The following is a 25,506-nucleotide window of genomic DNA, read 5'->3' as shown; positions in this document are numbered from 1 at the left end:
TGTTTATCTCGATGTTAATTTCAGGGTGCTCATTCCTTCCCAGTTGAAAACCAACCTCTGGGATGATCTCCTTCTAACTCACCCAACCATAGAATTGGTTTTGGTTGAATGTGCAGAGGAATTTGTATTCATTGAAGGTTAAGCTTGAGGAACCGGAAGTTGGATCTTTGGTCTTTCTTTTCTTTGAGGCTGAGGATTTCGATGGTGCCATTAGTTAGAGAGAGAGTGTTTGAAGGTTCTGAGATAGTAATAGAGTGCTGCAAAGAAATGCAAGAAAAGCAAAAGTTTTGCTCCAACACCAAACTTAGGACTTGATTGTGCCAATCAAGTAAAAAGATAGAGAGAAAGGGGATGAAAAGAGAAAAGAGAAGAGAGAAAGAAAGGTCTGTGTGAGTTTCTTTTGTGTATGGAATGGGGTTTGAAGTGGGATGGAAATGGGAAAGTGAAGGGATTTATAGTGGTGAAGGGTGTGGTTTGAATGGTGGGAGGTGGAAATGGGTTTAATATTTTCCCACTTGGGGAGTGGCACCTAGCGCGGGAAGAGGCGCCAATCCTTTTATCACTTTGCTTCCTGTATGTGCTGAGTTCCAAAGTGCAAGTACACTTTGACCTCTTTTTCTATCAATCAAGTGAGCCCCATTCAATCTGCTGAAAAATGAAATCGAGACCCCATTAGTAATGACAAAATAATCCTCCACATTCCTTTTTAATGCTAGTGAATGGATTTGCAACTGATGGGTGTCCCTTGGGACACCAAACTTAATTCATTTGCTTCTCAATAAAATGGGTTCATCATTGGGTTTTTAATGTGTTCATGGGGAAGAAGTAATTCCAATTCTTTTACATCCTTGTGCTTCTACTATCCCCTGAACACATTAAAATTCATATTCAAGCCTCCACCAATATATTAAATGCTTTCAAATTGAGTGGTATTGGGCTTGTTAAGTGATCCTCGTATGGTGGTGGCAACACCAAACTTAATCTCTGGGCTTACTCTTCAAAAATTAGTTTATCCAAATGGTTGTAAGCCTAGATTAAGTAGGTGAATGGCCACACCAAACTTAGCTTTTTAGCTAGTTCTTAGCCCAATCACTCATCATCAGTAAATGCCCTCATCAAGTTACACTTCCAAAAAATAGGAGACAAAATAATTCATAAAGCTATCCTAACTATCAAAGCTGAAATTAAATTTCCTAAGCTAATATTCACAATCTACTTTTCAGAAAGCAATAAATCAAAAGGATATAAGGTGTTGGGGTGCCTCCCAACTAGCGCTTCTTTATTGTCACTAGCTTGACACTCCTCCATCTTTAGTTAATCTTATAGCTCACTCTCTGCTCCTCCAAGGAGCCTCCCAAGTAGTGTTTGAGTCTATGGCCATTGACAGTGAAAGTTCTTTGTGTTTTGTCCTCCATGAGTTCCACTTGACCATAGGGAAACACCTTGAGTATGGTGAAGGGTCCTGACCATCGATACTTAAGTTTCCCAGGGAAGAATTTGAGTCTTGAGTTATACAGTAGCACCCTTTGTCCTTCAGTGAACTCTTTCCTTGCTATTCTCTGATCATGCCACCTTTTTGTGTTCTCTTTGTAAATCTTTGCATTCTCATATGCTTGGTTCCTAAATTCCTCCAGCTCGTTGAGTTGCCTTAGTCTCCTTTCTCTAGCAGCTTGCTCATCAAAGTTCAGTAGTTTTAGAGCCCAAAATGCTCTATGCTCAAGCTCAACTGGTAAGTGACAAGCCTTGCCATATACCAACTGGTATTGGGACATCCCAATGGGTGTCTTGTAGGCTGTCTTGTAGGCTCATAATGCATCATCCAGCTTCTTAGACCAATCCTTCCTTGAGCTTCCAACAGTTTTTTCAATAATTCTTTTGCGCTCCCTGTTGGAAATCTCTGTTTTCCCATTGGTCTATGGATGGTATGGAGTTGCCACCTTGTGCTTGACTCTATACCTGAGAAGGAGTATCTCAAGTGGTTTGTTGCAAAATTGTCTCCCTCCATCACTAATGAGGGCTCTAGGAACTCCAAATCTGCTGAAGATGTTCCTTTTTAAGAAGCTTATTACAACCTTGTTGTCATTTGTCACAGTGGCTATGGCTTCTACCCATCTTGAGACATAATCAATAGCCACCAATATGTAACTATTTGAGTAGGAGGTTGGGAAGGGTCCCATAAAGTCAATCCCCCATACATCAAACAGTTTAAGCTCTAGTATAAATTGATGTGGCATCTCATTTCTCTTGGTTAGATTACCAGCTCTTTGGCACTTATCACATCTTGACACCAATTCTTTAGCATCCTTGAACATTGTTGGCCAGTAAAATCTGGATTGAAGCACCTTTGCTACTGTTCTTTCTCCATTGAAGTGGCCTCCATAAGTAGATCTATGGCACTACCACAGCACTTCCTGCTCTTCTTCATAGGAGATACACCTTCTCAAGATTCCATCAGCACACTTCTTGAACAAATAGGGGTCATCCCAGATGTAGTGTTTGGCATCCTTAATTAGCTTTCTCCTCATGTGTTTGTTGATGTTAGTTGGTAGTTCCCCAATAGCCTTGAAGTTCGCTATGTCTACAAACCAAGGGGCTACTTGGATCATCATTTATTGCAACTTGATGCTTCTCTTCTTCTTCTTGTGGAATTATTGAGAGGTGGTCAGCTACCTTGTTCTCTGCTCCACTCTTGTCTTTAATCTCAATGTCAAACTCTTGGAGTAGCAGAATCCATCTTATTAATCTGGGCTTGGATTCTTGTTTGGTAAGCAAGTATTTGAGTGCTGCATGATCAGTGAATACAATTACTTTAGAGCCAATAAGTTATGATCTAAACTTGTCAAAAGCAAAGACTATGGCTAAAAGTTCTTTCTCTGTTGTGGTGTATTTCATTTGATTCTCATTAAGGACCTTCCTAGCATAGTAAATAACATGTACTACCTTGTCTTTCCTTTGTCCTAGAACGGCACCAATGGCAAAATCAGATGCATCACACATTAATTCGAAGGGAAGATCCCAGCTAGGTGGTGCTATAATAGGTGCAGAGGAGAGTCTCTTCTTAAGCTCATCAAAGGCTACCATGCACTCTCTATCAAAAACAAAGGGAGTATTGAGACAAGTAGGTTGCTAAGAGGCTTTGTAATTTTTGAAAAATCTTTAATAAACCTCCTATAGAACCCAGCGTGTCCCAAAAAGCTTCTGATTACCTTGACATTGCAATGTGGAGGTAACTTCTCTACTACTTCCACCTTTGCCTTGTCCACTTCTATGCCATTTTTAGAAATATTGTGACCAAGAACACCCCCTCAGTTACCATAAAATGGCACTTATCCCAGTTTAAAACCAAGTTGGTTTCTTGGCAGCTCTTTAGCACTAGGGCAAGATGACATAGTCAATCAGAATACAAATTTCCAAACACGAAAAAGTCGTCAATGAATAATTCTATGAACTTCTCAACCATGTCTAAAAATATGGAGAGCATGCACCTTTGGAATGTTGCAGGTGCATTGCACAATCTAAAGGGCATCCTCCGGTAAGCGAAAACTCCATAGGGACAAGTAAAATAGGTTTTCTCCTAGTCCTTGGGGTATACAACTATTTGGTTGTAGCCAGAGTAACCGTCCAGAAAACAATAGTATTCATGCCCTGTGAGTCTTTCAAGCATCTGGTCCATGAAGGGCAGGGGAAAGTGGTCTTTCCGGGTAGCTTCATTGAGTTTTCGATAATCAATGCACATGCACCATCCGGTCACTGTCCTTGTGGGTATCAGTTCATTCTTTTCATTTGACACAACAGTAAACCCTCCCTTCTTTGGGACTACTTGCACCGGGCTTACCCAAGGGCTGTCTGAAATGGGGTAAATCACCCCAACTTGCCATAACTTCAACACCTCCTTCTGGACCACGTCATTCATAGTTGGGTTCATCTTTCTTTGTTGTTGTCTTGAGGGCTTAGCACCCTCCTCAAGCAGGATCTTGTGCATGCATATTGAGGGCTGATCCTTTTTAAGTCTGTAAGTGTCCAGCCTATAGCATCCTTGTGTGGTTTCAGCACTTGGATAAGTTCCTCTTCTTGCTCCTTACTCAAGATTGAGTTGATGATCACTGGGTAGGTGTTGTTGTCACCCACATATGCATATTTCAAGTTTGATGGTAAGGTCTTCAGCTCTAGTTTTGGTGCATCTTCTCCATTGTCGTCTTTGTGGTTTGTCATGATTGAACTTTCCCTGGTTCCTTGCAGTAGTTCTCCACGTGGTGTTTGTTGCTCCAATTCCATAGTTCCTTTACATTGCTCTTCTTCCAAAACCCCTTAAACTATTTGTTCTATGGTGTCCATTATCATGCATTCTCCCATTGATTCCTTAGGGTAACTCATTGCCTTGAAAATATTGAAGACCATCTTCTCCTCATGTAATCTCAAAACTAGTTTCCCTTTTTGCACATCAATGATGGCTCCAGCAATAGCTAGGAATGGCCTTCCTAGGATAATTGAAGTGTTAGCCTCTTCTTCCATGTCCAGCACAACAAAGTCAGCTGGGAAAATGAATTCTCTCACTTTCACCAATAAATCTTCCACTACTCCATGTGGAAACTTGAATGTTCTGTCAGCCAGTTGGAGTGCCACTCTTGTTGGTTTGGCTTCCTTAATTCTTATCATTCTCATCATGTTCAAGGACATGAGATTAATGCTAGCTCTCAAGTCGCATAAGGACTTCTCAATATTGATATCCCCTATGATGCAGGGGATTTGGAAACTCCCTGGGTCTTTCATTTTCTGGGGGAGTTTCTTTTGTATGATGGCGCTACACTCCTCAGTTAGCACTATAGTCTCCTTTTCTCCCCAGTTTCTTTTTCTTATCATGAGTTCCTTCAAGAACTTGGCGTAGAGGGGCATTTGCTCTAGTGTTTAAGCAAATGGTATATTAATTTGGAGCTTTTTGAAGATCTCCAAGAATCTGGAAAATTAGCCATCCTTCCAATCCTTCTTTAGCCGTTGTGGATATGGTGCCTTTGGCATATAAGGCTTCAAGATTGGCTTTGGTGAAGATGGGCCAGGGGTCTCTTCTTTCTTCTTGTTTTTAGGTTTTTCTGCAGCTTCTTTTTTATGGTTCTCTTGGCTTGGTGTTGCCTCTTCTACCACCTTTCCATTCCTAAGTGTGATGGCCTTGCATTTCCCTCTTGGGTTGGCCATGGTGTCACTGGGAAATATGTGTGGAGGCATTGGAATTTGTTTGGATAAGATCCCCACTTGTGCTTCCAGCTTTGAGATTGCTGCACCTTGATTCTTCAGACTCAATCTATATTCTTCTTGGTTGGCATCTATCTTCCTTTCAACTTGTGCTTGTCTCTCCAAAAAGGTGGAAATAGCCCCTACGAGCTATGATGATAGCTGTGCTATTATAGCCTCTACTCTCTCAAAGTTACCTCTGATCTCGCATGGTTGTGAAGTTGAGGTTAATGTGTCTTGATGGTGGTGTGTTTGTTGGGTGGAAGGGTATGATGAGTGAGGTGGATTGTGGTAGGGTCTGTTGTTGTTTGATTGATGGTTGGGGTTGTGATTTTGGTATTGATTGGCTTGGTATGGCTTGTTATGATCTTGGTTGTGACCTTGTTGGTTCCCCCACCTAAAATTTGGGTGGTTCTTCCATCCTGAGTTGTATGTCTTGGAGTTAAGGTCATATGGTGGTCAAGAGGGGTTGTGTACATAGTTTGCTTGCTCACATTCGACTTCTGGTGCATCTCCTTCTTGGGGTGGTCCTTGAGCTTGAACTACTACAACTTGATTGTTCTCCATCTTCTTAGTTAAGGCTGCTAGTTGTGTTGCAATTGCCTTGTTTTGTGCCAATAAGGCATCTACAGAGTTAAGTTCCAGCACCCCCTTCTTTTGGCCCCTTTCTGAAGCATAGAAGTAGTCATTCTCAGCTACAGTTTCAATGACATCTATGGCTTCCTCAATGGTCTTTTTCTTGTTGAGTGAACCCCTTGAAGAGTGGTCCACAGCCTTCTTTGTTTCATAGGTTAGTCCTTCATAGAAAAAGTGAAGCTGCACCCATTCATTAAACATTTTCGGTGGGTATTTTCTCGTTAGATCCTTGAACCTCTCCCAGGCCTTATAGAGTGTTTCACCATCTAGCTGTCTGAAGGTTTGCACCTCAGCTCTTAGCCTATTGATCCTCTGTGGAGGGTAAAATCTTACTAGAAATTTATTCACAACATCTTCCCATGTGGTTAGGCTCTCCTTGGGGAATGCTTCTAGCCACTTTAATGCCTTGTCTCTAAGTGAAAAAGGGATCAAGAGTAGCTTGTAGGTGTCAGGGTGTACCCCATTGGACTTTACAGTATCATATATCCTAAAGAATATGTTGAGATGTTGATTTAGATCTTCTTGGGCACTTCCTCCATATGAACAGTTATTTTGGACTAGTGTGATGAGTTGAGGTTTCAACTCAAAATTGTTAGCATGAATTGTTGGCTTGAGGATGCTGCTGCTACAGTTTCCTGGATTTGGGTTGATGTAGGAGCCTAAGACTCTCCTCTCTTGCCCAGCTTGATTGCCAGCACCTCCTCCAACATTGTCGTGCACTTCGTCATCCATGGTGGTGGTTAGATCTTCTTCCACTGGCTCCTCTCCAACTATGCCTTTACCTCTAGCTTCCCTCCTTAATCTAAGGAAGGTCTTCTCAGGTTCACTATCAAAAGAGGATGAAGTTTCTCCCCTTCTACTTGTCATACATTCAACACACAGCAAGAAAAGGGGAAGTGAAAGAATCACCTCAGTTAAGATTAGTGGTTAGCTTGATTGATGTAATTAATGAAACAGTTAGAAGAGTGGATGTATAAACAATGAATAGCTAAAATGATCCCAAAAAGAAGAGAAAGAAAAGCAGAGATTAGAAGGGAATTCAAATATCACAAAAAACAGAAAAAGAAAAAGAACAAGGTAGATAAAAATGCTTAATCTAGCTCTCCAATCAATTTAATCATTGTCAAATTCAAACCAATTCCCGGCAACGGTGCCATAAAACTTGATAAGTCTGGATTCACTCACCTCCCAATAAAATTGATGAATCTGCTCCTTGGCAAGCGCACCAAAATTATGGTCAAGTAATAACCCACAGTGGAGTGGGATCGTATCCATAGAGATTGGTATATTTAAACAATTTTAATTAATTGGTGAATTAGTCAAGCTTAAACAGAATAACTTGTGAGTGCGGAATTATAAATGGCAGAACATAAATGGTGAAAGAATAAAGGAGAGCAATAAGGTGCAGAAATAGAAATGGCAAGAATGTAAAAGGGAGTGGGAATTTGCAGAATGTAAATGAAAGCTATTAAAGAATGGGAGAGATAAGGGAAATTCATTGATATCAGGAGATATTGTCTCTTTGGATTAAATTCAGCTTATATCCTCTTCAATTATGCAACTCATTGACCTCTTGGCAATCATGATTGATTGAGTCTCAATCCCTTGGTGACTCAATCTCTGAGATCTTGATCAATAGCCAATTCCTTGGTCCTATTGCTCATGAAGAGAGATATGCTTGGTCCCTGATTATACCACACATCCTTGTAAGTCCAGGTAGAGGGAGGATTATATGTCACCATATCCAAACACCAAAACCAGATCCTACTCAAGTGTGAGAATGGATTTCTAGCATGGTTTCATGTTTTCTTTTCCAAGGTTCCCATGAAACCCATTTTGCATTCAACCTTTTTTCCAAGATAATGGAACACTAAGTATGAAGAACGAAATTCCTTCTATCAAATCAAAGAGAAGATGGAGAGAAGAAGAAATTCACTGTCATTAATCCATCAAGTACAATAGAGCTCCCTCTCTCAATGAGAGGGAATTTAGCTACTCATAGCTCAGAAAGAAAGTACAATAGATGGAAGAGATGAAGTGTGAAACGTGAAAAACTAGAACTCCACAATCCCCTACTGGGATAGTGATAACTAACCCCCTTTTTCTACTACTTCCAGGGGCATATATACTACTCCTAGATCTAGAAATAAAGAAAAATAAAAAAGTGAAAAGGAAAATTACAATTTAGAGGGAAAAGAAACACAACAAACATGATCTTCCAGCTGGCGTGTGACTGGCGCTCCTCTGGCATGTCACACTCCCTTTGTTTCAATCTTGGCGTGCCACGCCTCACCATTCAAGTGGCACGCCTTCCTCTATCACATCCCTGGTGTGCCACGCCTTCAACACCAAGTGGCATGCCCAGGCCTCTTTAAAGTCCTCAAGTAGCTTGGCGTGCCATGCCTTCGAGCCAAAGTGGCACACCCAGGCCTTTTCCCACATCTTCATGATTATGGAAACTTGTACCAGCGTTGCACGCCCAGGATCTGCCGTGCCATGCCCCTCTAAATGCTTTATCTTCTTGCTGGCGTGCCACGCCTCATCATCCAAGTGGCACGCCCAGTTCATTTGGCCCTTTATCTCCTTCTCTGGAAAACACTACCAGCGTGCCACGCCATGGGACTGGCGTGCCATGCCCCTTCACTTGCCTTGGTTTCAAGAGTTGGTGTGCCACGCCTAGACGTTCAAATGGCACGCCAAAGTGGGATAATTTACCTGGCGTGCCACGCCTTCGGTACCCAAGTGGCACGCCCAGCTTCGTTTGGCCTCCTTAAGTGCTGGCGTGCCATGCATGATCATGCAAGTGGCGCGCCCAAGTGAGATATGTGAGCTGGCGTGCCACACACCCTTGTAGTTTTCCTTGGTCTAATTGCTCATGAAGAGAGATATGCTTGGTCCCTGATTATACCACACACCCTTGTAGGTCCAAGTAGAGGGAGGATTATATGTCATGTATCCCATCACCAAAACCCAGAATCTACTCAAGTGTGAGAAGGGGTTTCAAGCATGGTTTCATGTTTCTTTTCCCAAGGTTCCCATGAAACCCAATTGTATTCAATCTCTTTCCCAAGATGATTCAACACTAAGCATTAAGAACGAAATTCCTCCTAGCAAATCAAGAGAAGATGAAGAGAAGAACAATTTCACTATTATCAATCCATCAAGTACAACAGAGCTCCATCTCTCAATGAGAAGGAAGTTAGCTACTCATAGCTTAGAAAGTACTCAAAAGTGGAATGTAAAAGTAGATCTAGAACTAACTGCTTAACCCCTCTTCAATACTCTTTGGGGGTATTTATACTACTCCTAGTGGAAATAAAGAAATTACAAAAGTGAAAAAGGGAAAATTACATTTTAGAGGGAAAGAAAGCACTCAATAAATGTGACTCCTTAGCTGGCGTGTGGCTGGCGCTCCATCAGCGTGTCACGTGCCCTTCAAAATGGCTTGGCGTGCCACGCTCAATCCATCAAATGGCATGCTCGTCCCTTGTCAACCTTGGCGTGCCACGCCTTTGAACTCAAGCGCACGCCATAGTGACATTCCTGTGTTGGCGTGCCATGCCTTCGAGCTCAAGTGGCACGCCTTTTGATTTTTCCACTTCGTTTGCCTCTGGAAACTTGAACTAGCGTGGCACGCCCAGGGTCTGGCATGCCACGCTCCTTGTGATGTGCTTGGCTAAGCTCTCTGGAAAGTTACACTAGCGTGGCACACCCAGGGTCTGGCGTGCCACGCCCCTTTGTGAGTGAGTGGTTCCTCTGTTTGGCGTGCCACGCCACAAACTCAAGTGGCACACTCCAATGATGCTTGGGCCTCTGAATAACACTGGCGTGCCATGCCTGGTTGCTCAAGTGGCATGCCTAAGTGAAGAATACTAATTGGCGTGCCACGCCATCGACACCAAGTGGCACGCCCCATGTAATTGGCCTCCTCCACCCTCTCTGGAAACTTATACCAGCGTGCCATGCCTAAAGATTGGCGTGCCATGCCCATGATCTTGTCTCGCTCCAGTAAGTGGCGTGCCACACCTTGGCCTTCAAGTGGCACGCCAAAGTGACTTTTTGGAACTAGCGTGCCACGCCTTCGACACCAAGTGGCACGCCCAGTCTTCAATTGTCTTCAGCCCCTTCTCTGGACCATTGTATCAGCGTGCCATGCCATGTTGCCCAAGTGGCATGCCCATGTATTTGTGCATTCTTCAAGCTTGGCGTGCCACGCCTGGGTCTTCAAGTGGCATGCCAAAGTGACTTTTGGAGCTGGCGTGCCATGCCTTCGGCACCAAGTGGCACGCCCAAGTGAGGTTGAGGGATCAGGCGTGCCACGCACAACCCTGGCATGCCACGCCCCTTTTGTGTCCTCCGTTTTGCTCTCTGATATTTTGTACTAGCATGCCACACCTAGTCCCTGGCGTGCCACACCTACATGCATGCTTGGATCTCCCTTCTGGAATTTAGTACTGACGTGCCATGCTTAGCTCCTGGCGTGCCACGCCAGTGCATTTTTGTGGCATTTGCCCACAAGTGACACGCCAGTCTCACATGCCCAGCTTCTTGTTTGTCTTCTTCCCATTTTTGACATATTTTTCACCTGTAATTCAGCACAACTCATCTCAAAGTAGTGTACCATAATATTCATCAAATAATGCATGAATTATATTGATCAAATGAGATTTGTGCTCTTTTATGGTCTTCTTTATGCAAGAAAGAAGGGTAGATGATGCAAGTCATCACACGTCATCGACAACAAGTGGCACGCCCAGCTTTTTCTTTTCCTTCTTGTTCATTGGCGTGCCACACCTGGTTGCTCAAGTGGCACGCCCAGATCTCATTAGCCTTCAACCCCTTCTCTGGATTCTTGTACCAGCGTGCCATGACATGCTACTCAAGTGGCACGCCCATTCAATTGTGGGTCTCTTAGGCTTGGCGTGCCACGGCTTGATCCTCAAGTGCCACGCCCAAGTAAATTCTAGAATTGGCGTGCCACGCCTTCTATACAGCTTTTGGCATGCCACGCTTAGCTTTTGGCATGCCACGCCCCTTTGATGGTCTTCATTGTTGCTCTCTAGAATGTTGTACCAGCGTGCCACGCCCAGCTTCTGGCGTGCCACGCCAATACATTTTTGTGGCGTTTGTTCCAAGTGGCACGCTAGCTTCACACGCCCCACTTGTTTTGTTGTTTTCTTCCCATTTTTTATGTCTTTTTCACATTAAATTTAACACAAACTCATTTCAAAGCAATGTACTATGATATTCATCAATTAAGGCATGAATTTCAATGATCAAATGAGATTATGGCTCTTTTATGGTCCTTTTTATGCAAGAAAAAGGGTAGATGATATAAGTCATCACCCACTATAGATCATTATATATCGTTGGAAATCTCTAAATGTCAGCTTTCTAACACAACTATAATCACCTCAATTGGATCTCTATAACTCAAGTTATGCTCCTTTGAAGGGGATAGGGTCACTGGCATAGTCGCTGGCGTTATTGGCAACGTTAGCCACACTAACATCATCATTCAGGGGATTAATATTGCCAGGTTCTGAAGCTCAAACTTAATGTCCACCCCATACTATTATATACTATTAAAAAGCCCAGGATGTCTACTTTCCAACGCTTTTGAAAGCGCATCATTCGAAGCTCCACAGCTCAAGTTACACTTCTTGGAAGGTGAAGAGGTCAGCCGGCCTTACTACAGTTTGATACCATGTTCAACTTTGCACATTTGGGTCAGATTTTCTCCCTCAAATTTAGTGTCCACCATGTAGTGCCAGTCCTACATTCATTCTTGACGGAACTCCTAATGGGTTGAAGACCATATCAACGGGTCTTCCATACTACAGGTTAGAATCTAACTTTCCAATGCCACTGGAATCACCACATTTGGAGCTTTGTGGCTCAAGTTATTCTTGTTTGAAGAAGACATAGTCAGGCTGCCGGTTGAGATTTTGCCCACATTAGTGTCCACTTTAGTGGCACTAACGTGGCTACTAACTTAGGCCTTCTTTGCTTTGCTAAAGTTAGTGGCATTAATGTTTCCATTAACTTCACAGCTGCCTCCTTCTTCCACGTTAATATCCATGTTAGTGACGTTAACAAGGCCACTAATGTGGGCCTTTTTTGCTTCGGCAAAGTTAGTGGCGTTAACGTTGCCACTAACTTTCCATGCTCTCCTCCTTCAAAGTTAGTGACGTTAACGTTGCCACTAACATTGGAGCTTCTTCTCTTTTCAATGTTAGTGCCCACGTTAGTGGCACTGATGGGGCCGCTAACGTGGGTCTCCTTGCCCTTCGCTCAAGTTAGTGGCGTTAACGTTGCCACTAACGTTCCAAATCTTCCTTCCTTCCATGTTAGTGGCACTAATGTAGCCACTAATGTGGCACTTCTCTGCTTCTTGTTACTTGAAATTAATCAAACAAAGTGCATCAAAATATTGCTCTTAATCATGAGATTATGCATCATCTATTTTATCATTCAATTCATGCATAATTCTCATGAAATCATTCAAAATTCACAATGTTTGCTTGAATCAAGGTATGAATGCATTTTCAACTAAATACTTGCTTATTTCCTAAGAAAATGCATGAAACCAACCTAAAGCATACAAAAAATGGCTAGTAAAACTAGCCAATATGCTCTGGCATCATAACACCAAACTTAAATCTTGCTTTTCCCCAAGCAAAAAAATAACTATGCACAAAGAATTCTCTTAATTAGAATGTATTGAAGAATTGCTTATGATGCCTTAGTGGGTGAAGTGAATAAGTGACAGTGGGGTGAACTCTAATTTGTATGCTTATGCATGGATTTCAGTGCTCATTAGTCCTCACATTTTGGAAGTCTTAGATCTTAGGACTTTCATTCAAATGATATTATGGAAGTTTCTTTATAGATTATCACCTTGAAGCAGTACTTATTTTCTAGCATTTTTTTTTCTTTTTGGATTTTGGCCTCGACTCTAAGTGTCATGTCTTAAAGCAGCTCTTTAGATAAAATTTCAATCAATACTCCCAAACCAGTTGATCTAAGGTATTAGGTGTTGAAGCACCCCTTAGGATTTACTTGCTCAAGCCTCTCTCTTTGATACAAATCCACCACAAGAATTTAACTAGGACAATAACTCTTTGAGTTCTTGTTTCTTTCTTTAAGAATTCTCTTAGCAAGGCATGAGAACTAGAAATCCTATCCTTGTTATCCTAATCAATTGTGACAAGAATTGTTCATTGCTCCACTTAGTTAACCTCTAACTATGAAGAAAAGTCAAGTGGAAATAATCAACTTAAGACTAGCTTTAGTGGTATTCAAGTCAACTAGCAACTTCCAATTATCAATCAACAAAAGAGTTTGATAACTCAAGAGTCTCCAGTTACTCAACCCAAGCCAAGAGGAGAAAAATCTACTCTAAAACCCAACCAAGCATTTTATCAAACACTTGGAAGGCATAAAAGGACGGTAAGATAAAATTGCAAGAAATATAAATCTACAACTACTAATTGCAAGGAATTAACAACAACAACTCAAATTAACAATAAAGGAAATCAAGCATAAGTTGCATTAAAAAAAAATAGAAGGAACAAGAGTGAATCAACAACAAAGTAAATAATTACAAAAAGTAAAATATTAAAATAGAGAAGCAAAGGTAGAAGAAAAAGAAATCAGAGAGGAAAAGTAAATTAAAGCATGAATTAAACCTAGATCTAAGAGAGATTAACCTAAACCAAATCCTAATTCTACAGAGAAGAGAGAGCTTCCCTCTCTAGAAACCTAACCTAAAGCATGATCCAAACTCTACTATGTGCTTCTCCCCTTGACTCCTCTTGATTTTTGCATGTAATAGGCTCAGAAACTGAGTTGGATTTGGGCCTGGGAAGCCCAGAAATCGCCCTTAGCATTTTCACTTTAATGAAGTCACGTGCGAGCATCGACGCGTATGCGTGCGTCATGCGTACGCGTCGCTTAGCTTTTTGCTATCCATGCGTACGCGTATGTCACGCGTATGCGTTGCTATGCGACCTCGTATCCACACGTGCGCGTGCGAGTTGGTAAGTGCATCCCAAATCCTTGATTTTTCATGATTTTTCCACTTTGCATGCTTTTCTCTTTGCTCATTTGATCCATTTCTAACCTTTTCAACCTGAAATCACTAACAAACGCATCAAGGAATCTAGTGGAATCAAAGGGAATTCAAAATTAACAAATTAAAGGCCTAAAAAGCATGTTTTCACACATAAGCACAAATTAAGGAAGAATCATAAAACCATGCTATTTCATTGAGTAAATGTGGGAAAAGGTGACAAAAATCCTCTAAATTTAACATAAGATGAATCTTAAAAATGGGGTTTATCAACTCTTGAGCTTCTTCAATTTTCTTTCTCATGTGAATTGAACCTCCTGCAGAATGATCTAAGGACATCTTGGCTATATCTGTGAGTCTGTAAAAGAGGATGTCTAGCTTTACCCATTCTAAAAATATTTTTGTAGCATCATTCTGTACCTCCCCCTGGCATCATAAAGAGACTCACTCTCTTCTTGCTTGAAACCTTGACTGTCCAGTCGTAGCTGGGTTAGCTTCCTCGGGGGGAAGTATTGGTTCAAGAACTTGTCCACCTGTTTATTCCATCTTTTCAAGCTTAATTTGGGCTGAGTATCCAGCCACCTTTTTGCTTGTCCTTTTAGAGCAAATGGAAAGAGCAGTAGCCTGTAGACATCCTAGTCTACTCCTTCGGCTTGTATTGTGTCAGAAATCCGTAGGAAGTCTGCAAAGAATTCCATGGGCTCCTCTTGTGGGAATCCTTGGAACTGGCAGTTTTGTTGCACTAAGGTGATGAGCTGTGGGTTGAACTCAAAGTTTGCTTCTCGAATAGGGGGTATACAAATGCTTCTTTCATAGAAGTCAGGAGTGGGGGTTGTGAATGACCCCAAGGTTCTTCTTGGTTGTGCATTCTCAAGTGGATTCATACTAAATTATTGTTTTCTGTTCTTGCCTACACAAACAAAGAACAAAGCAAAGAAAATGTGGGGGCCTCTATGTCAAGTATAGAGAACTCCCGGTGAGATGTCCTACAGAGATACGAAGTATATTAGAGAAATAATAATAAAGACAAAAAATTTAATAGAATAGAAATATAAAAGTCAATCCAAAATTATCAAATTTTTTAAGACTTAAACAGGAAAGGAGTTCAGAATATTTTTGAAATTTAAAAAGGAAACAACTAATTGGACACCAAACTAAAAAGTTTTGAAATTAAAGATACTAATTTTTGAAAATTTGAAGGAAAACACTTAAAGACACCAAATTTTAAAATTCTGAAACCAAGTAAAGAAAAATATCAAGGATTTCGAATAAGAAGGAAGAAAATTAAGAACAATTTTTGAAAGACTCAGGAAAAGAAACAAAAACTAGAGGGACACCAAACTTAAAACTGATACATGACCCAAACAAAGAAAAAAGATAACTAAAGATGAAAATATTTTTGTAAAATTTTAAAGAAGAAAAGACTATACATAACAAGAACAACATCGGTAAGTACCTAATCTAAGGAGCAAGACAAACGTTAGTTTGTAAATCTCGAACAATCCCTGGCAACGGCACCAAAAAGTTGTTGCGTAAAATTAGAACTCACACAACTGAACCGACAAGTGCACTCTCAATCAGTAGCTCAATTCTATCCGGGTTAGGAGTCGCATGAACTCATGCAAAATAAGAGGTCATACTTCCGTTCCACCCCAGATTCATAAGGATGAAGGAAAAAAAGGCATCATAGAATATAATCAAGCATATGTTGAAATAGAAACAGTAATATTATTAATCCATAGGAATCAGTAGAGTTCCTGACCATAACCTAGGAGGATTAGTTACTCATAGTATACAGAAAATGACATACGATATGTTCCGAGGGGCTGAAGATCCTAAACAAAGGTGATCTTCACCTATATATACAAATATAATAATTAAAAATTACAAAAGTGAAATAAACTAAGCAGAAAGGTGCGAAAATCCACTTCTAGGCCCACTTGGTGAGTATTTGGGATGAGTTGGTGTCTAACTTGGATGACTGAGCATTGAACACCCACTAGGGTGTAAGATGCACTGCCTTGAGCTCCCTTGGGGGCATTGAACGCCAGTTTTGGGCATTCAACATTGGCCTTGGTCCTCTTAGGGTGTTGAACACCAGAAAGGGAGTACTTTGGCCATTCAACGCCCAATTTGGGCAGTCCAATCCAAAGAAAAGTATTAACTATTATATATTGCTGGAAAGCTCTGAAAATTAACTTTCCAACGTCATTATAAGCACGTCTATTGGACCTTTGTAGCTCTAGAAATTCTTGTTTGAATGCATGGAGGTCAAGATTTGACAACATCTACACTCCTTTCTTTGCCTCTGAATCAGACTTTGCCAAAACTTGTTAAAAATCACCTAAAATCATAAGAAAAACACAAAAGCTCAAAGTAGTATCCAAAAAGTGAATTTTGAATTAAAACCTACTAAAACATAATAAAACTTAACAAAATATACTAAAAATAGTAGGAAAATAGCATCAGAAAGCGTATAAAATATCCGCTCATCACTATGTTAGAGTATAGAGAACTCCTTATTAGAAACTCTAACAAAGAGATCAGGTGAGATAAAATGAAGAGAATTCGAAAAAAGAGATGTCCTTAAAGCTTAGAATTTTTGAAAATAAAGAGAGGGAAAGAAGTTAAAGATTTTCGAAAAAGAAGAAAGAGAAAGAAGAGTTAAAGAAACACCAAACTTTTAAAATAAAATAATCAATTAACTCACAATATTTAAAATTAAAATTAGAAAATTTGGAAGTTGGAAAGTCAAAGAGAGATTTTAAAATTAAAAGGAAGAAAGTCAAAGAGAGATTTTAAAATTCGGAAGTTGGAAAGAAAAAGTTAACAGAAAGAAACAAGATAAGAAAAGCTTTAAAATTTAAAGATTTTTAAATTCAAATTTAAAAGAAAGAAAAACTAACAAAATACTAAAATTGTGAAATTTGTATTTTTTAAAATAAAGATAATATAGCAAAATTTTGAAAATCGAAGAAAAAGATAAGATAAAGATTTAAAGATGGAAAAATAATCAAGAAAAATTAAATTAAATAAAAAGATTAATAACAGGACACAAAACTTAAAGTTTTTTAATCAAGAAAGAAAAAGATAGAAAATTTCAAAAATTTAAAAGAAAAGTTTTTATTTAAATTAAAAAAAAAAGAAAAACACTAAACGGACACCAAACTCAAAGATTTAGAAATCAAATAATACAAATTTCGAAACAAAATAGAGAGAGAAACACTAAAAGACCCCAAACTTAAAAGTTTTGAAATCAAACAAAAGAAAAACACCAAAAAATTTCGAACTCACAAAGAAAGAAATAAAAGGTAAAACAAATAAAAATCAAAAGCTTATGAAAGAAAATAAGAAAATTTTTTGAAAATCAATATAAAAAAAATAATTGTCCAAGACTACCAAGAAACACCAAACTTAAAAACTTTGACACAAAATTTGAAAGAAAGAAAAGAAAGATGACTAAAGATGAAAAGTTTTTGAAAAATTTTAAGAAAAGAAAGGTACCTAATCTAAGGAGCAAGACAACTGGTAGTTTGTCAATCACGAATAATCCCCGGCAACAGCCCCAAAACTTGGTGCGCAAAATTGAACTCACACAACTTCACCGGCAAGTGCATCGGGTCGTCCAAGTAATACCTTAGGTGAGTGAGGGTCGATCCCATAAGGATTGTTGGATTGGGCAAGCAGTGGTTATCTTGTAGATTCAGTCAAGCGAATAGAAAGATAATTGTTGTTGTTGAATGCGCATAAACAAGAAAATAAAGAAAACAGTAAAGAATTGATGTAGAAACAATAATGAGAAATTAGTTAAGGCTTTGGAGATGCTTTATCTTTCTAGATTAATACTTCTTATAGACTACTTTAACAATGAACGATTCATTCTATGGAAAAGCTATAAGTGATTAACTCCTGCCCTCTCAGGAAGTTAATTTCTTCTAATCCATCTCAAACGCCGTTGTCAGTGGTCATTCAATATGAACGAGGGTGAAGCTCACGCAATTCATTATCCTTTTATCCTACTCAAATCTTCTGGATTGAAGAATGAAGCTCAATGTTCTATCATTAGCACCACAAAAACCTCATTACCCATGACTAACGAGATTATATGTCATATATCCCAATTAGCCCAGATAAACCATTGGTCTAGGTGATACATTCTCAAGCTTTAGCTCAATATTATTCAGGTCAGGACTCGCAAGAACTCATGTAGAATAAGGGGTCACACTCTTGTTTCACCCCAAATTCATTAGATGAAGAACGAAAATAAATCATAAAGTATAATCAAACATATATTAAAATTGAGAAGTAATCATATTAATCCATAGAAATAAGCAGAGCTCTTAACCTTAACCTAGGAGGGTTAGTTGCTCAAAATTTACAGAAAAAACAGAGAAGATCTGTTCAATGTTGTACGTAAATTCCTACTTAATCCTAAGTGATATCCTCTTTAAATAGGAAATACTAACCCTATGAAATGTTAAATTTAAATTAAAAAGTACAAAGATAAGACATTATAAGCTAAGGGGTGCTAAAATCCACTTTGGGCCCACTTTGGTTGACTGCTTCATCCGAGCCTGGCGTTCAACTTGGACAATGGGCATTGAACGCCAGTTAGGGTGAATGCGCATTGAACAACAGTTACAGGGTGAATGCACATTAAACACCAGTTACGGGGTGAATGCACTGCTGCCTTGCTCCCTTGGTGGCATTGAATGCCATCTTTGAGCGTTCAACGCTAGGCTTGTTCCATGCTGGACGTTGAACTCTAAATGTGGACTTTCAACGTGAGTTATGGGGATGATTCTAGATAATAAGTATAAACTATTATATATTTCTTGAAAGCTCTAGAAGTTAGCTTTCCAACGTTGTCAAGAACTCATCAATTGGACGTCCGTAGCTCAAGATAATCTCGTTGGAATGTATGAAGGTCAGGATTTGACACCATCTGCTATCCTTTCTTTGTCCTTGATCAAGACTTTGCCAAAATTGCCCAAAAATTACGTAAAATCATAGAAAAAACATAAAAACACAAAGTAGCATAAAAAAGATGAATTTTGCACTAAAACACACTAGTCAAACTCAAAACGTCCAAAATTGGGCTCAGAGGCCCCCAAAATCGCTAGTCACTGCTTCATTAAGTGAGTCATGCGCCAGACTTGTGCGTATGCACATGGTTGTGTGCGTATGCACACTTGCTGATTCTCCACTTGTGCGTACGCACAGAAGGTTGTGCGTATGCACACTTTGGAATGCTCTTCTCTTTTGTTTCTTCTTGTGTTATCCCAATTTGCATGCTCTCATTCCACTTCTCCGAAGCCATTCTTGCCTAACTAGCCTGAAAACACTCAACAAAACACATCACGACATCAAATGGAATAAAAGTGGCATAAAATTGCTCAATTTAGGCATGAAAAAGCATGTTTTCACATTTAGGTGTAATTTAGAAAGAAAACACAGAAGTATGCTATTTAAGTGAATAAATGCAGGTTTATGTGATGAAATTCATTCAATTCAAGCCAAAATTCACTATCAAATATGGATTTATCAATTTCTCCACACTTAAGCAATAGCATGTCCTCATGTTAATCACCAACAAGGAGAAGGATCAAAGGGCAAGCAACTTATTGAATGAAACCATTTATATGCATGTAAGTATAATAAATGCTATTTGTTTCTATCTATACTATAGTTTCCTATTGAATTGGAAAAACAAACAAATAAATTCTAATCAACCCAAAATAAATCATTAGTGCTAAAGTAAAGAAGTAGTGCAATATGATCAAAATCCAAAGAGTTGGTTCGAAGTTTTCAAAATCAATGAGGCAACTTGCAAGAGAACACGAGATAGGAGTTGGAAACATAGGATTGAGAAATTGAACCCCTCATCGGATGTGTATACACTCTAATCGCTCACATGTTTAGGGTTGATTTGCTCAATTCTACTTTAATTATGCTCTCTGGTGCATGAATCCCCATGCTCTGTACAACTGTACCAGCAAGTGCACTGGGTCATTTAAGTAATACCTTAGCGAGCCAGGGTCGATCCCACAAGCAATGTGGTTTGAAGCAAGCTACGGTTATCTTGCAGGTCTTAGTCATACGAAATCAAGAAGTCATTGGTTTAAAGTTGGTTGAAGGCTTAAGAGGAATATTGTATAAAATACTTTTTATAATTCAATAGAATCAGTGATAGAAATATGGTTATGGATTGGAGTTGCTTTGTCTTTCTAAATTAACTTTGGTATTACTGTCTCCTTTGCTTGTGAGTGATTTCTTCTATGGCAGGTTATATGTGATTAGCACCATTGGCCACGATCATCAAACTCTTATGCTTCAGTTCAAATGCCGTATGGCGGCGGTCATCCAATCTGAACGAGGGTGAAGCTTTGGCAGTTCATTCTCTTTGGTGATCCTACTCAAAACGCCATAGACAAGGTCGAGTCTTCTAGATCAGAGAACGCTGCTGTTCCTTTGGGTTCTAGCCTCTACCACAGAGACCCTAATCTCCCCATAAATTGGCTGAACTGGTGTCTCGAGAAGTCCCCAACAAAGTCATGGATTAGCCGTCTGAGAGATGTATAATCCAGTCACGTATTCACACGGACCCAAGTAGACACGGGTGGTTGTCAGGAACGCGGTCCTAGTATGATGAACAGAGCTGATTGTCACTGATCATCCTATTCACCATGTTGAAGAACGAGTATACATCTTAGAATTAAATCAAACACGGATCGAAGAGAAATAGTAATACTTTTATTAATTCATAGGACTCAGCAAGCCTCCTCCCCTCAACCTCGGAGGTTTAGAAACTCATACTGATAGGAAATTACAATGGTAAAAAGGAAAAGTGGCATATCTCTCTTAAAGAGAGGTGTAAAAGTTCTTTAAATACTACGCTAATGACTAAAGATTACATAAAAATGGTAAAACAGTCTTTTTAGTGCTAAAATCCACTTCTAGAGCCCACTTGGTGAGTGTTTAGGCTGAGCTTTGATGGGATCCACGTGCTATGACACCTCTAGGGCATTGAACGCTGGCTAAGGGGTCCTCTCTGGGTGTTTGGACGCTGGGCTCGGCTCCTTGGGCGCTGGACGCCTGGAAGGGGGCAGGAAGCTGGTGTTGGACACCAATTTTGGGCCTTCTAATCTGAAGCAAAGTATGGACTATGATACATTTCTGGGAAACTCTGGAAGTCAGCTTTCTATAGTAGTTGAGAACGCTCAATTTGGACTTCTGTATCTCCAAAAAAGCTCTTCCAAGTGCAAGGAGGTCAGATCCAGACAGCATCTGCAGTGCTTTCTCTGTCTCTGAATCAGACTTTTGCTCCAGCTCCTCAATTTCAGCCAGAAAATACCTAAAATCGAACAAAAACACACAAACTCAAAGTAAAATCCAAAAATGTTAACACTAAAACATATAAAAACTTAATAAAAACTAAACAAAACATACTAAAAACTATATGAAAATGATGTCAAAAAGCGTAGAAAATATCTGCTCATCATTCTCCAGGATTTGTTTTTCATCTAGTGTTCAACAATTATTCGCATCAATACAACTATCATGAGGACTTTTTATAAGGTTGTAATAGGGCTAGGGTTAAGGTATGGGTGTATAAGGCTAAGTGAGCTAGAATTTGAATCTTTAATCAACTTAAGCTCTCACCTAACATATAACAACCTATGTAATTCCAACACAATATCTAGCTAACCATAATCTCACTTTTTCACATACTCATGCATTCTCTTCGATCACAACACATATGCGTTGTTATTATTTCTCTTCAAACTCACTTTTGTCCCCTTTTTATTCTTCCCCCTTTTTTTTAATTTAATTTTCTCTTTCATCCATAATAACATAATATATACAAAAGGTGAATGTATATGGTTTATGTATATGGTTTATATAATTCATATATGAGTATGTCACTACAAGAAAACTGGCAGATAGCGGTGGATATTTATGGCGGTTTTTTTCAACCGCTGCTAAATGGAATCTGCTAGCGGTTCTTGTGGCGGACTTAGAGGGGGCTACCAAATGTTCCCATTTTGCAGCGGTTTTTCTGCAACTGCCGTAAAATGTACCCATTTTGTAGCGGTTCTTGTGGCGGGTTTGGAGGGGGCTGCCAAATGGTCCTATTTTACAGCGGTTTTTTCTGTAATCGCTACAAAATGTCGAGTTGGTGATTACTTTGTACTCATTTAACAGTGGTTAATTACTAACCACTACAATATTATTTTAATTTCAATTTGTTTTGTTTAAACATTGCCTTGTTAAAATTATTCTAGTCCTCGCTATTTTTTTTACTGAAAACATGTTTCAAACACTACAACTTGATACATTAAATAAATTTTCAATTTTGTGTTACATAAAAAAATAATTCATTAATTAAAAAAAATATTATAAATCAATAACAAAAAACAAATTTATGAATCAGGTTTTTTCTTGTACTATCAGCGCATTTTGAGTTTGTATTCAAGCATAAATGGTAACAAAAAAATCAAGTGAACATCCAAATTCAAACTCAAAACAAAGTTCAATAGAGTATAAATCAGAATTACTAAAGTAGACAAACAAGTATTGAGTAAAAATTTTTTATCAATATCGTATTGACCTGATCAGAAAAATTTTGTCAAAAATCCACTACAGTGACGTGATAAAGGATCTGTTAAGTCATCTCCAAACCATGGCAACTTGTTCAGATCAAAAGCCCTTTTTGCAGCATGTACGTCATCTTCTCTATGCTGGGTGTTTAAAGTTTCATTGTCTTTTTCTGGAATATTATCGAGCTCAACATTCTTAGAGATGTTAATATCCACCAGAGGAGATAACATCTAAATCGTCTTCTGAATCAGTGTCTGCTCCATCTAGAGTGTCAGCAATTATTTCACCTGAATATTCAGCTGACACTGAATATATGAACATGCAACCAACAACATAAATCTACTTATTAACAGATAATGATAACTTCCAGGTTATTACCTAGTTATTAAGGTAAAACTTGCGGAATTATGGAAAGACGACTTTCCATATTAACAAATACAAAATTAATTATTACTATCTCCTTCGTCGGTAGTTTGGAAAGATTTCTTAGAAAGAAGCTCTCTAATAGTACGTTCTATATACTTCAATTCCTCTTTTAAAGCAATCTCTAACTCAACACCATGCGAGTTATTAAAGCGCATCTGCACCATAATAAAATGTATAGTTGATGGTCCTTTTTGTAATGCATATTGTGTCTCTGTGATTTACTTTCTATGCTAGAAATTTATTTCTAACCTTTAATCCAGCAAGTATGTCTTTAGAGGTCCTTCCAGCTACAAATGTCACAAAAACATAGCCAAATTTCTCCTCGTACCTTGATCCCCATTCATGATGTTCCTACAAATTTTAGCATGAACATAATAACTATCATTGATTAAATGTTGTAAGCATATATCAACTTAAAATACTTATTATTTAAATAATGTTTAACTCAAGTTTTTAAGGGTACAGCTAATGAACAGACCTACACAGTAGCTTTGTTCGCCATTTCCCGGTATTTATTAGAACAAGATCGTCCTGATATAGCCTCCAACCAAGACCTACATTCAACTTACGGGACCATATGTCTCTGGCAACCGTAATTGCATGTTCCAATGAAGAGAATCGAGAGGCCATAGCCATTTCGTTAGCGAATGTTGTGCCTGCACAGCATGATGAGAAATCCTCCGTTTTTATTTCTCCTGTTACAACACCATTTTATGTTACATATATTGGTCAATGATAACAATATTATAATTCAAGATAATTTACTCGAAGTCATAATTTTCTTTATTGGCGATTAATAACAACAACAATGATGATGACAATAATAAAGCCTTGAAAACTAACTTTTGCTAGCAAAAATTGTTGGAAGAAATGAGGAACTGGTGGTATTCATGAAAGTCAACATGAAATAAAAACTTAATTCAAATACAAAAATACAGATAGTAATGTAACTAGCAAACTGCATACATCATAAACACTGTTAAACTTTAAACACACAGATACTCTATAAATGATGTACATGTTTTCCATATTTTCATTATGTCTCATCATTGATGTTATCAGAAACATCTTCTATTTTGTCTTCTATATCATCATGCCTTGTCAACTGTAAATCACTGATGTCACATGCTGCTGACATGTTCAACTCGGGCTGTGGAGAAAAAGCAGCTTCAACTTCTTCAATCTCTCCTCCCATGTCATACAAGTCTCGTGGTTTTGCATGAACCATTACACTCCATTCTTGATCTACTTCATCATGTACATAGTACATGAGATGAGCTTCTGATACCAATATGTATGGTTCATCCTCTTCTTGATCACCGGTGTGAATAGGACGAGTGAAATTAACACCTGTAAGGCCCAGATGGTTTTTTTTTTATGCCTCTACTTGTAGTTGTATCAGCCCAAATACATCTAAACAAAACCACCGTGAAATGACAGCTGTAGTTTAGTTCGATTATGTCTACAATTTTTTCATAACAGGGAACACTACCAACAGCCACTCTATTGTCACGCATGCTGGCATAAATTCTTGTATTGGATGAGACATAAACTCTACTATTTTGGGTTTTTAGCCCATTTTCCTTTGTGATAGTTCTAAACTTGTACCCGTTGATATTGTACACCCCAAAACGTCTTGCCTGAAGCATGGGACCACATGCCAGCAATTTTATTTCTTTCGAATGTACAGTACTATCCATTGGAACTGGCACCATAAATTAGAGTTTCTTTGTATAAAATATTAGAATTTGAAATTTATAAATCTAGGGCACAAATAAGTTGGTCAGGTTAAATTTCTACGAACCTCAAGCTTGAACCATCGAGGAAATTCTGTATGCACAACACAGTCTATTTTCGATTGTGACCTTGTTTGATGACGTAATTTTTGCTTCGTTTCTGCCCTAAATATACTTTACGATATAACAAGAAATTAGTCCAACGACTAAGTGTTTGAAATAGGTTATATTCATGCTTAATGATTACATGTGCATATTTACTCAGTAAATGGGACGACGGCCTCGCAATTGACTAGCACATGACGATGTGCCTGATCTCTTTCTATCAGGGTCAGTCCAAAATGTAAAATAGCCTCTGAAACTTTTCCAATTGCTGGAAACATAGTACTTCCTGTATTGTCTAAAATATCAATAGGTTGATCATCAACTTGCGTTGGTCGGTTGATCCTAGTCTCAACATTACCCAAATATCTGGAGCAGAATGTGAAAATCTCTACAGATAAATAGCCCTCCGTAATTGAGCCTTCTGCTTGTGCCGTGTTACGCACCTATTGCTTCAGTTGTCCTAAGTACCTTTTACATAAATACAACATAACGCTTAGTATATACGCAACGAAATTGAAAAAAATGTCTTAAATGCGTGTAGTAGCAAGCTAACCTTTCTATCGGATACATCCACTGAAAATGTAACGGGCCACCAAGTTTTATTTCATCAACGAGATGCACCGTAAGGTGAACTGTGATAGTGAAGTAGGATGGAGGAAAAATTATTTCCATCTGACACAGAGTTTACACAACATGATTCTG

General features: G+C 38.9%; 1 protein-coding gene across 1 annotated transcript; it reads right to left on the bottom strand.

The window, feature by feature from the left end:
* Positions 1-1,310: 1,310 nt before the first annotated feature.
* Positions 1,311-1,772, bottom strand: LOC107484483 (uncharacterized). The gene has a single exon (XM_016105046.1). The coding sequence runs from the start codon at positions 1,770-1,772 to the stop codon at positions 1,311-1,313; it is 462 nt and encodes a 153-aa protein (XP_015960532.1).
* Positions 1,773-25,506: the final 23,734 nt, after the last annotated feature.

This window comes from Arachis duranensis, chromosome 4 (assembly GCF_000817695.3).
Source record: "Arachis duranensis cultivar V14167 chromosome 4, aradu.V14167.gnm2.J7QH, whole genome shotgun sequence".
NCBI lineage: Eukaryota > Viridiplantae > Streptophyta > Magnoliopsida > Fabales > Fabaceae > Arachis > Arachis duranensis.
Note: the sequence above shows the minus strand (reverse complement) of the source record. Positions and strands in the feature narration are given on the sequence as shown.

What these genes read in the sequence shown, in the direction of transcription:
- LOC107484483 (XM_016105046.1), bottom strand. Translation starts at nt 1,772, where the DNA reads ATGTCCCAATACCAGTTGGTATATGGCAAGGCTTGTCACTTACCAGTT.